The sequence below is a fragment of the Macaca nemestrina genome, chromosome 10 (genome assembly GCF_043159975.1).
Source record: "Macaca nemestrina isolate mMacNem1 chromosome 10, mMacNem.hap1, whole genome shotgun sequence".
NCBI lineage: Eukaryota > Metazoa > Chordata > Mammalia > Primates > Cercopithecidae > Macaca > Macaca nemestrina.
The window spans coordinates 50422462-50437249 of record NC_092134.1 but is presented as its reverse complement, the minus strand read 5'-3'; the positions used below and the strand labels follow the sequence as shown (position 1 = coordinate 50437249).

Here is a 14788-nt window from a genome sequence, read left to right as displayed (position 1 = left end):
TTATTGTTAGCATTTTTTAGCAATAAAGTATTTTTTAATTAAGGTGTGTCATTGTTTTTTAGACATCATGCTATTGCACACTTATTAGACAATATTATTGTGTAAATATAACTTTTATATGCACTAGAAAACCAAAAAAAATATGTGACTCACTTCATTGTGACACTCACTTTATTTTGGTGGTCTGAACCTACACCCACAACATCTCCACGATATCCCTGTATATGTCTGTTGTCAACAGGAGAAGCACTTATTAGTTTATTATTTATTTGAGATGTAAGTATCTAAAGAAATCAATTTCTTTCACTGGAATTATGTCTTAAAATATTCAAAGGTATGTCTTTGTATTAGTTTTTTTAATCATCTATGTTCTAGGACTACTATCAAAATGGGATACCATTATAATGAGGATTTCCTGGTGCTTCAATTAACATTTGAATGCATTTCTCAGAGAGATTCCAATGTAAATATATTCTCTTTTACTAATCACACAATCAGAGCAGAACTTTGGGAGGAGTGGGGGTTTTAAAATTGCCTAATTATTAAAAATTTCCATAGAGGCATATCTTATTAATTTGTGGTATAGAATATGTATGGTATTATGCCTATTATGTTTAAAGATAATTATAATTTATTTTACTGTTTTCCTACTTTTTATTTTCTTTTCATTTAGTAGTTTAATTTGACAATACTTTACACTATTTTGTCTTTTAATTTAAAGGATACAATTTTCTATGGACTCATAGTGCCGAGGCCTCTGTGAATGTTGGTATGTGAATGTTGGTTTGCAGTGAAAGATGAAATGTGGTATGAAAATGTTAGGTCGAGGAGAGAAAAAGTTTGGAAACAGCCAGTGTCGGATTAGCGTTTTTGCTCTAACACTTCAGTATTAACTTTACAAATTCTTTAGTGCCTCCAAGCGTGGTGGCTCACGCCTGTAATCCCAGCACTGTAGGAGGCTGAGGAGGGCGGATCACGAGGTCAGGAGATCGAGACCATCCTGGCTAACACGGTGAAACACCGTCTCTACTTAAAATACAAAAAAATTAGCTGGGTGTGGTGGCAGCGCCTGTAGTCCCAGCTACTCGGGAGGCTGAGGCAGGAGAATGGCATGAACCAGGGAGGAAGAGGTTGCAGTGAGCCGAGATCGTGCCACTGTACTCCAGCCTGGGCGATGAGCAAGACTCCATCTCAAAAATAAATAAATAAATAAACAAACAAACAAACAAACAAATTCTTTAGTGCCTCTGTCTCCTCACCTGGGGAATGGGCACTTATGTAAGGAACTGTGTTGAGAGCTCGGTGAGATGATATATGTCAAGTGTGTGGCATGGTACATGGCACTATTAGCTATTGCATAATTGTGAGTTCAGTGCCTTTCCCCTGTTTTCCACTGGAAGCAAAGAAGGTATATGACGTTGCAAACATGAAGGATTAGTATTCTCTGTAGATAACATAAGGTCATAAAGTGCATTGTATTTAATGTTATTTTTGTAAGAAATGCTTAACTACTATAAATTGTAAAGAGTATCAACTACAATAATATTAATGATAATAGCGATATTTATTGAGTGTTTACCATGTTTCAGGCACTGTCTTTGTTTTTTTTATTTTGTTTTGTTTTATTTTTTTGAGAGAGGGTCTCACTCTGTCGTCCAGGCTTGAGTGCAGTGGCGTGATCATGACTCACTGTAGCCTCGACTCTGTGGGCTCAAGCAATCATTACATCTCAGCCTCCCAAGTAGCTGGGACTGCAGGCATGTGCTAACACGCCAGGCTAATTTCTGTATTTTTTGTTGAGACGGGGTTTCACCATGTTGCCCGGACTGGTCTCAAACTCTTCCTGAGCTCAAACAATCTGCTCTCCTCATCGGCCTCCCCAAGTGCTAGTACAGGTGCAAGCCATCGTGCCCAGCCTCAGACACTGCCTTAAACAGCTTGTGTATATTAACACACTTCATCTTCATCATGAAACAGATGAGACACTATTTTCCCAGTTTACAGATAAAGTAAACTGAAGCACAGGAGTTTTAAATTTCTTAGAGGCACACAGGCAAATCGAGATTGAAAGATTCTGTACTTTTTTGCATTAAAATTAAAAACTCAAAACGCTTTCATTTTTCAGGTACAGTCAGTAGTCACCCAAATAAATATATCAACACACATGACCCTTCTTCTCATCTCTATCATTTGCTGGGGGACTCTGCTTTCAGGACTCAATACCCCATCTCCTTGTAGGGAAGTAAGAAGGCAAGAGAAGCAGCCAAGTTTGAGGGCAAAGTTCATTGGAGAGCCGTACTATGGGGGCAATTATTGGTGCTGCGCCTTTTGTTATTTTTAATGTTGAAAAATTACTATTATTTGTGGAGAACAAAGAGGGTACATAGAAAATATATTTAATTTTCAACATGATTAAGTGTAGAAATAGCTATTTTCAGAGAAGTGAGCTCATAAGCAGAAAGAGTACAAAAGAACATTGTATCTATAATGTTTTATTGATGTATTCTGATGCCTGGTAAGCTTCTTTATAGCTTTGATCTTGTTTAGTTTTTTTGCTTTTCATCTCCAGATCTTCTATGCCATTTATCAGTTCTTTCATACTTGAATGAAATATTTGTTTATTTTAAGATCATTTCTTGCAGTTTCTGGCCTAGTAAGTATACAATAATTTCAGACCATGAAGACCCCTACTGAAATCTGGAAGAGCATGAAGCCTTTGTAGGTGATCTTAAGATAACATTGTTCTTGGCCTTATGATGAACTGTATATGTATATCTGCTTTGAGACATAATAATTACTTTAATTTTTTAAGGCTTTGATTATATTTAATCTCCTGGCTTGATGAAATGTTAGAGTATAAAGGAAATAAATTTTCCTTCTTAAAAATGTTTTATGATGGTTTTCTCTCCCCGTGGTACTTCCTGATGGCCTGATATTATGTCATGTATAATTGGATTGATGCTCAGTCTGAGAATTTCTTTTTCTTCTTGGCAGCATGGGGTAACCTTGGAAATGTTCTGAAGAGTCAGAGCAAAATTTCTGAAGCTGAAAGCGCCTATAGAAATGCTTTGTATTACCGCAGCAACATGGCTGACATGCTTTATAATTTGTGAGTATGCCTTGCTTTCTCTGGTTTGGTTCATCTTTGAAACCTGCAGTAAGAGGGACTATTGATTTAACTGCTGGAAATGGAGATGATGATAGCTATTGTACTGAAATGGTCTTTTTGTTAATCATGCCTCTGAGACTATTAGGTGGATGGTGGTTGTGATTTCTTTGTTTTGGACCACATCATCAATATTCATGTGTACTTATGTGTTATGCCTGAATTTTGGGGAAGCGGTATGCCATGTTACATAAACATTGGTTTAAATATTTTTTAGTTCTTAAAATGTTTGTTCCATTAATACTTAGATGAGTTCATAAAATAAGCCTGTTACGTATGAGAGTTATGTAAATCATGCATTGATCATTAGCATTATTAATTTTTTGAGACAGTATTTCACTCTGTGGCCTGGGCTAGAGTTCAGAGGCACTGTCATAGCTTGCTGCAGCCTCAAACTCCTGAGCTCAAGCCATCCTTCTGCCTCAGCCTCCCAAAGAGCTAAGACTGCAGGTGCTTGTCACCATGCATGGCTAATTTTTAAATTTTTTTGTAGAGATGGGGACTCACTATATTGCCCAGACTGGTGCCTAACTCCTGGCCTGAAGCAATTCTCTTGCCTTACCCCGCAAAGTGCTGGGATTATAGGTGTGAACCACGGTGCCCAGCCTTGATTATTAATGATAGATTTTGTCTTCCATTAAAAAAAAATTGCCGTATCAAAGTATGTATAGAATATGCGCTACACCAGAAAAGTGAGTGAGTAAGGTCATGGTTCTTTTTTGTTTTCCTCTTCATAGGCACTGATGATTATTAGTGAGGTTGGGATCATTTAGGATATTATTATATGTTGGGTTAGAAAAATCCCTAGGGGAAAAACTGGTTTTGTTCTTTGAGTGGACAGTCCTAGCTGGTGCAATGAGATGTGAGTAAATAAATGCAAAACAAACTCACATATCTTCTTTGTCTCTTATATTTATGAGAACATTTTGTTTGTAAGTAACAGAAATCCAGTTTAAGCTTGCCTGAACACACCAGAGAATGTATAAACTCCCCTAACTGGAAATTCCTGGGTTGACTAGATGCAGGCCTAGTTAGATCTAGTGCCTGATTGTGTTTCAGGAATGTTTCTCCATTTTGTGGCTCTGGTTTCTTCTGGGTTTGCTCCATTTTCCGTGGTACTCTATAACAATGGGAAAGATGACTCCTGTGCCTTTGTGAATATAGATAGCATCCTTATTCTTCTCAATCTCAGAAGGAAAGAGAACTGTTTTGTCTCAGTGTCTATATTAATCCCGGAAAAAGTTGTTGGACTGACCCTCCTGCAGTCCTGTGCCCTCTCTTGGTTGAAACACTGAGTGATGTGGGAGGGGCAATGAGTCACTTCCATTGACAGCACTTCCAGAGTTGGAATGGAATGGAGGCAGACCAGTTCTCTATAGGAAGATGACTGATCCTAGGAAAAATAAGATGCTTGCTGCTTGAGTTTAGTGAATGCTGTGTGATATTGACAGCATCAGGCTAATCTATAAACTTTTAAAATATGTATTTATGCTCTGGTTACCTGAATCTTTTGTATTGGCTAAGTCTAAAGGCACAAATACTTTAAAATAAAAAAAGGAAGAGAGAAACTGTAGCAATAGATAGCAGCATGTTTTAAGAAAAAATATTTTTGGTTAAAAATAATAATAAAAAAATAAAAAAAAGAAAAAAGAAAAATCTAGATATTTAAGGGAAAGCAGACAGGATAAGCTCTGCTTTGATTTTTTGTTCATATGTTGCCGTTGTGTTTAACCTCATAGGCTTTAATACTGGGATCCCAATCTAGCGGCCTGTGGTCTGAATTAGGTCAGCAGATACATTTTGTGTTGGCTTGCACAGTGTGTAATTTTATCTTTGTCACCTGGAATTCTTTCACATGAAGCACACCTGCTCCAGTGCACTGTTCCTTCCACCTACTCTCTTCTGTGTCCTGTTTCACCATGTATCTTACCATCTTCTTTGCTGAACTAATTTGAATGTGTATCTGTTTCTTTTCTTGAATGAAAATACATATCTAGGTACTCCTACAAAGGCTCAAGTCCTCTTCATCTAAATAGTGTTATATTACTATATTTTTATTAATATTATTTTTATTTTATGAAAAAGAACCTTATGAGGTTAATATATTCACACATATGTTCTTTACACTTTTTGCATCTGACAGTGATGTCAGAGGAGCCTCTTGCCTTGCAGTATGGGATATTGCTTTCCTGGCTCCCATCCTTCATACATTTTTGGAAGAAAAGTAAGCTGAACAACCAACACCTCTTCACTGAAATGTTTCTCTCTGTCTTATCCATAGTCCATGGTTAACATGTTGCCCACCTCTTTGTGATACCTGTTGGACAAGGATTCAAAGCATTTATCCAGGCTTATTCTTTACTGAGAAGAGAAATGTATTCAATTAGAAAATTTCACTTGACATGCAATTTTAAAATTATATCTTAAGACTTTGTCTGTCTGTGGATGCATATGTAAATCATGACAGCATATGAATTGACCTTCCCAAACCCCAGTGAAAAGTCTTTGCTGGAAAAGTGGTTATTGGCAAGATCAGTTTTTCTCCCTAATTGTTGGAAATGGGTTATGTCATAAGTGCCAAATATAGTTTCACAACATTTTTTACTAATATGATGGGTCTTTAAGCCACACTTATCTGTCACCCTAAACGGAGAAGCTTAAATTCCACAAGAAATATTGGCAATGATTTGAAAGTACTGGCTTTGACAGAATTCTGATATCAATAATTCTATTTTAAAATAGGTAAATTTTTCAATGATTTTAAATCAAATATTTTAAAAAATACACCTACACCTTTGCAATATATAATATTATAAATAAGTTTGGTATCATATTTATAGGAACAAACATTTTGTCTACTTATTTGCATAGGTAGAAAAAGAAAAGTTTTCTCATAGAAAGTTTAGAGACTGTTAAAGAGCAAATTTTAGTTTTGAGATGTACATAATTTTCTCTGGTGTGCAGAAGTTACTCCTTGTTCTATCTTAACTCCTAAAAGAGAAGGAAATTTCTTTGCTCAGTCTTTCTAGGACATATAACATGATAATACCTGTTTGAGATAATAGCATACATTAATCACTTGTCCTATCATCAGTTACAGTTATGTCTTTTAAAGATGTTTATGACAGAGGCATAGAACAAACCTATTTGTGTTAATTGGCATGGAATACCTACATTTGTTCATGCATTTTACAAGGTTTTGGGAATTGTAAGCTTCTGTTAGGCCCTCAGCGTAACAGAAGTACATATATTACTCAATGTAATATATGTAATATATGTATATAGTAACATATGTACTACATCTAAGTAGCACATATGAATATTGTTATAGGTAAAGATAGAGGAAAAATAGGGATGATCTTGGAAAATACAAAGTAAACAATCATATGAGTGATGTAGATTTCTATCTGAAATTTAAGGAACATTACTTTATAAGATCGTAAATATTTGAGGACAGCTTTTTTCAGGAATGAAATCAAGTTATATCCAAGAGGTATACACAAAGAGTTATATTCCATGTTTGTAAAATGATGGGATAATTTTAATTTTTTTTCTTTAGTAGCAGTAGCTTTAATTACCTCTGTGTGCTAAATGTTCTTCTTAGTTCTTTACGTACGTTATCATAGTTTTTATTCCAAGGAAGCCTATAACACAAGGAAGCTGAGACTCAGAGGTAGTGTGTCTAAGGTCACACAGAAAGTAAAGAGAGGAACCAATATATGAACCTAAGACATTCTGACTGTGTGTGTAACACTTGTATTTCTTTTTTTAATTCTTTCTTTTTATTATTATACTTTAAGTTCTGGGATACATGTGCAGAATGTGCAGGTTTGTTACATAGGTATACATGTGCCATGGTGGTTTGCTGCACCCATCAACCCGTCATCTACATTAAATATTTCTGCTAATGCTGTCCCTTCCCTAGCCCCCAACCCCCAACAGGCCCCAGTGTGTGATATCCCCCTCCCTGTGTCCATGTGTTCTCATAGTTCAACTCCCACTTATGAGTGAGAACATTTGGTATTTGGTTTTCTGTTCCTGTGTTAGTTTGCTATGAACTATGGTTTCCAGCTTCATCTATGTCCCTGTGAAAGGCGTGAACTCATCCTTTTTTATGACTGCATAGTATTCTGTAGTGTATATGTGCCACATTTTCTTTATCCAGTCTATAATTGTTGGGCATTTGGGATTGTTCCAAGTCTTTGCTATTGTGAATACTGCTGCAGTAAACATACTTGTGCATGTGTCTTTATAGTAGAATGATTTATAATCCTTTGAGTATATACCTAGTAATGGGTCAAATGGTATTTCTGGTTCTAGATCCTTGAGGAATCACCACACTGTCTTCCACAGTGGTTGAACTAATTTACACTCCACCAACAGTGTAAAAGCGTTGCTATTTCTCCATATCCTTTCCAGCATCTGTTGTTTCCTGACTTTTTAATGATAGTCATTCTAACTGGTGTGAGATGATATCTCATTGTGGTATTTCTTCAGGCAGAAATAAACCAAAGGTTTGGGAAAAAAGCCTCAATATATATGTTTCAAATTTAGAAAAAAAATAACCTTTACATAGAGAAGTAAAATATTTAGAATTAAATATATTAGAGAATATAAGGTTTTAGTAACTGTTAGTGAGTTTACTGAATTCATGGTATAGAATTTTGTTAAAAAATGTATCATTGGATTTGCACACCTGTGCTAAGAGCTGCCTTCAAGAAGAAAGTGCTACAGAAGGCATTTTTAATTCTAAATCTATTAACTATAACGTTGTTTGATATCATTTGAATCCATGCATACAGACAGTAGTTATATAATATGAAATTTAAACAGTAGTTAATTCTATTCTTAATAACAATAGATATCATGCATTTATTGTACAGCCTTGTATTTAGCATTTTATTCATATCATCAAATTTACTAAAATCTGTTATTTCATACAAAAAAATATTAAGACCAGGTTTAATAGATTTGCATTATGAGGTTGGTTTGTCTTTTCACGTATAATACATTTTCAGAGACAAAGCAGATGAATCATGGCTCAATGATTTACACTGTCTAATTTTATAAGTATAGAGTTCACTTCCAACCTCTTCACTACACCACTCACTGCAATGTGAAATATAATTGATTTTTAGGCTAAGAAATAGTCAATGTCTTTTCATTGTTGTTATGGATTTGTTTCAGTCTGTTCCAAATGATATTTAAAATGGTAATTCAATAGAACATTAAATATTGTATTAGGAATTAGATTTCAGAATGCAGGTGAATTTAACATGCTATAGTCAATTCTTGATTATCTTACCTAATGGAAGAATTATGTCTGTTGATGATAGAGATTTTGCTACTGAAAGTTAGTTGTCGTTTTGTTCTGTGTTGTAAGAATCTGAGTAAATACCCAATCCGAGAAGCTAAGAAATGAGCAAGAAAATAAACTAAAAATTTAAGAGAAGTAAAGAGAAAATATAAATAAATCAGAATGCAGAGAAACAATAGGAAGTAATGCATAATCTAAGATCTTGTTCTCTGGAAGATCAGCAGCTCTGGGTAAGGATAATACAGAGCAAATTATAAAATCTCAAATATACAATTTTAAGAATGAGAAAAGAGTTATAACTGGATATATGCTTAAAATAATAAAACACTAATAATATATATGAAAATCCTACTAATATATATACTTCTTCCTGGAAAATATTAATGGTCAATTTGGCCCAAGAAGAGATAGGCAATCTCAATCAAAAACGTTGGAAAACTTTGGAAACAATATTAAGGAATTATCTCAACAAGGAACTGAGTCAAGGCATCTCACAAGTGAGTTCTGTCAAATCTTTGATGAAGTGATATTTCATGCAATAATTAGACTTCTTATGTATTTTTTATTAAGCTAGATAAAACTGATTACAAAGTAGCTGACTACATTTAACACACCCATACACACAAGGACAACAACAACAACAAAATAGAACAAAAAGCAAATAAACAAGAACCATACAACCCACAAAAGGCCAGTTACACAACAAATATAAATGTATATACATGTTTTAAAATTAATATAGTGGATGTAGCCCATATTAAAGATTAAACACCATTATCAGATAGTCTAAGATTTATGGTGGGATATTTAATATTACAATTAAATTACTATACTCTTTCAATTTAAAAAGTCAGAGGATTAAAAAATATCATTTCTAGAAATGCCAAGAAGGCATCTGATCAGCAGCTACCTTGGAAAGCAAACTTATAAATAAACTAGGAATAAATAATTCTGTATCATAATAAATATCTGTCAAAAGTTAATTACTACATTTAGTGTTGAAGCATAGTGGCCATTTCCATTAATATTCAACTTCTTGGGGTAGTGACATTTTCTTATTCATTATTATATCCTGCATACCTAGAAAATTTCCAATTGCACTGATCTTTTAAATAAGTTATGAAATCCATATCAGAGCAGAATGTATCCCATTTTTCAATAAGTGATAAAACTAGTAATGAGTATTAGGAAAACCACATTCTTTGAATTATGTAAGTATATTTTGATCATTATCACTAAACACTTCTGGCTTATAAAGAGCTTTCTTGAATTGGACATTTGTTTCATTTTCTTGCAGTTTCAGAAACAAACACATTTATATTAGGGTTGACTCCTGTATTAGTTTCCTAGGACTGCTGTAACAAAAATACCACAAGGTACATAGCTTAAAATAGAAATTTATCATTTCACAGATATGAAGACTAGAAATTCGAAGTCAAGGTATTGGCAGGGCCATGTTCCCTCTGAAACCTGTAAAAGAATCCTTCCTTGCCTTTTTCTTGTGGTTTCTTGGCGATCTTTAGCATTTCTTGTCTTGCAGCTGCATAATTCCAGTCTCTGACTTCGTTGTCACATAATGTTATGTGTTTCTCTCTTCACATGGCCATCTTCTTAAAAGGACATCAGTCATACTGGATTGGGGCCTACCCATAATATTGAATTACATCTGTAATGCTGTTTCCAAATAAGGTCACATTCTGAAATAGTAGAGGTTAGGACTTCAACATACCTTTTTGGGGGGTTGAGGGGGACATGATTCAACCCATCACATCTCCTTACCTCCCTATTAGTAGCTTCAGTGTAAGAGAGAGGGCCCAGCCAGGAATTTTTAATGGAGAGAGTGAAAGAGTGGGACAAGTAAGACTGTTTTAAAAAGCTAACATTTTGAACAAATGTCAGTGGTGCGTGTGTATATGTGTGTGTATGTATGTGTGTGTATGTATATGTGTGTGTGTATATATTATATATATATCATTATATATGTGTATATATTATATATGTATATATAATATATAAGACATATATATATAAAATGATACCAAGAAATCTCTTAGGGAGAGGTAGTTTAGGTTGAGAGAGCAATAAAAGAAATATGTGGTGAAGAATTGACACCATAGATTCAATCCTTTTTTTTTTTTTTTTTTTTTTTTTGAGACGGAGTCTTACACTGTCGCCCAGGCTGGAGTACAGTGGCATGATCTCAGCTCACTGCAACCTCCACCTTCCAGGTTCAAGCAATTTTCCTGCCTCAGCCTCCTGAGTAGCTGGGTTACAGGCACCCACCACCACACCTGGCTGATTTTTATATTTTTAATAGAGACGGGGTTTTGCCATGTTGGCCAGGCTGGTCTCGAACTCCTGACCTGAGGTGATCCACCCACCTCAGCCTCCCAAAGTACTGGGATTACAGGCATGAGCCACTGCGCCCGGCCTTTTTAGATTCAATCCTAGTAAGAGTATGAGAGATGTTTTTGAACATTCAGGGCCAGGTTTTGAGAATATTTGAGGGATTAGAAAGGTCAGAGATTACAGGATACAACTGGTGAGACTACTTGGCATAGAGTTTAAAAATGGAGTTTGGCCTATGAGAAGTGAGGACTGGTGGAAATGTAAGGAAAAGTAATACTTCGGGACAGGATTTCCTGCCAAGTTCGATAGTGGGGAGTATGTGTTGGGGATAGAGGGAGGTGTCTGGGTGATGCCAGGTAAGCCGATTGGTCTCCCCAAATAATTTCAGAAAGATTATCAAGCAGGACTGCCCAGAAGTGTTGGTCATGTCTGACATAGAGCGAAAGAGACTGAGAGATTTTGTTATAATTCTGTTGGCTTGAGGTCACCAGTGCTCTTGGTGTACATCTCAACTGTCTCTTTACTAATTCCTGGAATGAAGTGGGGCAGCTTGCAGGTACCTGTGTTTTCATGTGGCAAGAGCAAGGCCTGACGCCTAGTACATAATGTTCATTTTGTTTTAATTGATAAATATCAATTAATACACAACTATGCTCTTGTGAAACATTCAAATAATACTGAAGAATATGGAGTAAAACATAGAAGTCCCGATTATTGATTCCTCATATCCTTTTCCTCCTCCAGTATAGATCTTACCACGTTTTTGGTAAGCATTTATATGTGTGGTTATGTATACACTTTCAAGTTTTTTCCCCTGCATATATGAATCATTATTAATTTTTGACTGTTTTACATGTGTGCAGATATGTCAGAATTTGTATAATCGTCTTAATTTTAAGTTGTTCATATTGGAGGTGTTAAGATCAACAACATTAATGAATGCTCAGTGGGATGATTTCAAAACTATATTGCTTCATTTTCCGTTTTTCTCATTACAAATGGAGTTGAGTAATTTTTCTTATGTTAATTGGCTCTTTGTAATTTCCTTGGGAATTTACTGTTCATATTTCTTGCCTAATTTTCTATTGTGTAGGCTTTTTTTTTCTTACTGAGTCGTAGGGTTGAAAACTTGTGTGTAAGCACACAAACCTATTTTGCATATATCTTCAACTAATTTTTAACATCTCATTTTTACTTATAGCATTTAGTGTATGCAACTTTAATTTCTATATAGAAAAACATCCCCAAGTTCTCTTATTTAAACCCTCTGTATTTTGTGTCTCTCTGAAAATGACCATTTGCAGCCTAATATGTTTTTAAATTGGACATTTTTTGGGTAGCTTTAAAGTTATGTTTGCTTTTTGTTTAGATCATCAGTCTACTCTGGATTCATTATTTTTTGTATTAAGGTATAATTTTTTCCAATGAAAACAAATTCTCATTATAATTTATTGGATACTTACCTATCACCTAGAATAAGTTTAGCTAGATTGGATAAGTTTACCTATCCAATTTATTGGATAGCTACCTATCGCTTAGAATAAATCCCTATACAAACACTGTTCATTGCTATGGACTCTGTTCTGTTGGTAACCCCTGTCAGAATCAAGTTGTTTCAACTACTATAATTTATAGGAAATTTATATTTTAAAAGGCAATCCTCTCATCCTTGTTATTTGTTTCCCACACTTCTTGATTATTCTTGTGTATTTTATCTTCAATGTGAACTGGACCCATAGACTTCTTAAGTTAACTGTAAGTCCGATTGGGGTTTTCATTGGTTTTGCAGCGATTGTATATTAAAGTGAGGAGAGTTGACATTGTTCTACTCTTGAATTTTCTCTTCCAGACACATGTATTTCTTTTTCTTTCTTGTTTTTTTTTTTTTTTTTTTTTTTTTTTTTTTTGAGACGTAGTTTTGCTCTCGTTACCCAGGCTGGAGTGCAATGGTGCGATCTCGGCTCACAGCAACCTCCGCCTCCCGGGTTCAAGCAATTCTCCTGCCTCGGCCTCCAGAGTATCTGGGATTACAGGCATGCGCCACCACACCCGGCTAATTTTGTATTTTTAGTAGAGACGGTGTTTCTCCATGTTGGTCAGGCTGGTCTTGAACTCCGGACCTCAGGTGATCCACCTGCCTCGGCCTCCCAAAGTGCTGGGATTACAGGCATGAGCCACCACGCCCGGCCAGATACATGTATTTCTACATTTCTTTCAATTTTCAAGATTTATTAAAATTTTGTATTTGATTCTTAAAGGTCTCACATATTTGAGATTATTCTTAGTTTTTTAGAAATTATTTTTAATAATGAGAATTAGATCTTTTTCTCTTTTATTCTATTTTAAATTGGTCATTCCTAGTTATTTAGATTTTTTTTCTAGATACGCCTAATTTCAATTTTTTGCTGTTGTTTCTGTATCATAAGTCTTACTTTTATTAGAAGGTTATTTCTTGGAGTTTTCCCAAATATATTATCTTGCTTTTCCTCTGGTTGGGCCTCTGTACATACTATTTGTGCTGCCTGCAACATTTTCTTTCCTTCCTTCAGATCTCTTTCCACCCTTTATGACATCTTTCTATCCTACCCCCACCCACCACCTTTTTTGCCTAATACCTATACATCCTTTTTTTTTTTTTTTTTCCTCAGCTTAAGCGATGCTGTCTGGGGAGGTTTCTGGATACCTCTCCCACTTTCAGAGGTGAAAGATAGATATCCCTCCTAGGTCTCACAAAGCCACTTGGCTCTTTTTAGTCTGTATTATGTTAACATTTGTGATAGCATGTTCCTCTTTATATAAAGGAACATAGTATCACAAATGTTAACATGACCCAGATTATAAAGAGCCAAGTATTTATGGTATTTGTGATACCATGTCCTATACCATGTAAAGGAACATGGTATCACAAAATACCATAAAGGAGAATATATAAATGTGATATAAAGGGAACGTGATATCATATGTATAAAGGGGAACATGGTATCACAAATGTTAATATCCAGATTAAAAAGAGCCAAGTATTAGTTGCATTGTGATATTTAGGAGGGAGATCTATCTTTCTTATCTTTTTTTAAAAGATGGGATCTCACTGTGTTGCCAGGCTAGATTTGAACTGCTGGACTCAAGTGATCTTCCTGCCTCAGCCTCCCAAGTAGCTGGGACTGTAGGCACACGACACCACACCTGGCTCAGTGTCCATGTACCACTTTTCCCCTAGCACTTAGCACAATACCAGGCATGTAGACTTCAAACTGTGTATATGTTAATAAACTAGCGAATTAATTAATAAGTTAATGAGTTAAATCATGCATATGCAGATTAATAACCTAATGGGCTAATTAATGAGATAGTTAATAAACTAATGAGCTAATTAATAAACTAATGAGTAATCTAATGAATGGATATAAATCAACGAAGTTCAAGTTTGCTGACCCCTTGTCCTGTCCTTGCCACTTGTCTGACCCACTTCTTTTCTAGCTTGCATTACTGGCCATGTGTTCTTATCTGATTCTGAATGTTGATTGATTCCATAGCTTTTATCTATTATATATGTCTTTGAAACATTCACTGTCCACAAAGCATAAGAGCAGTAAAATTCCCTTCCTGAGACCATTGTTATTGTATACCTACTGATATGGGCTAATGAGTTTTTGTTGTTGTTGTTGTTTTGTTTTGTTTTTTGAGATGGAGTCACACTCTGTTGCCCAGGCTGGAGTGCAGTGTCACGATCTTGGCTCACTGCAACCTCTGCCTCCCAGGTTCAAGCGATTCTCCCGAGTAGCTGGGATTACAGATGTGCGCCACCATGCCCGACTAATTTTTGTATTTTTAGTAAAGCTGGGATTTCACCATGTTGGCCAGGCTGGCCTCAAACTCCTGACTTCAAATGATCTGCCTGCCTCGGTCTCCCAAAGTGCTGGGATTACAGGCATGAGCCAACCGCACCCGACTGGGAT

The 14788-nt window shown here is 35.5% G+C and overlaps 1 protein-coding gene across 3 annotated transcripts in view; it reads left to right on the top strand.

The window, feature by feature from the left end:
* Nucleotides 1–14788, top strand: part of LOC105473277 (transmembrane O-mannosyltransferase targeting cadherins 2) — a 469505-nt gene that overhangs the window by 249799 nt on the left and 204918 nt on the right. For all 3 annotated transcript variants that reach the window (XM_024790163.2, XM_011726991.2, XM_071071353.1), the window contains one exon: nucleotides 2995–3109. In XM_024790163.2, coding sequence (XP_024645931.1) covers nucleotides 2995–3109 — 115 coding nt within the window. The remainder of the gene's footprint in view (nucleotides 1–2994; nucleotides 3110–14788) is intronic.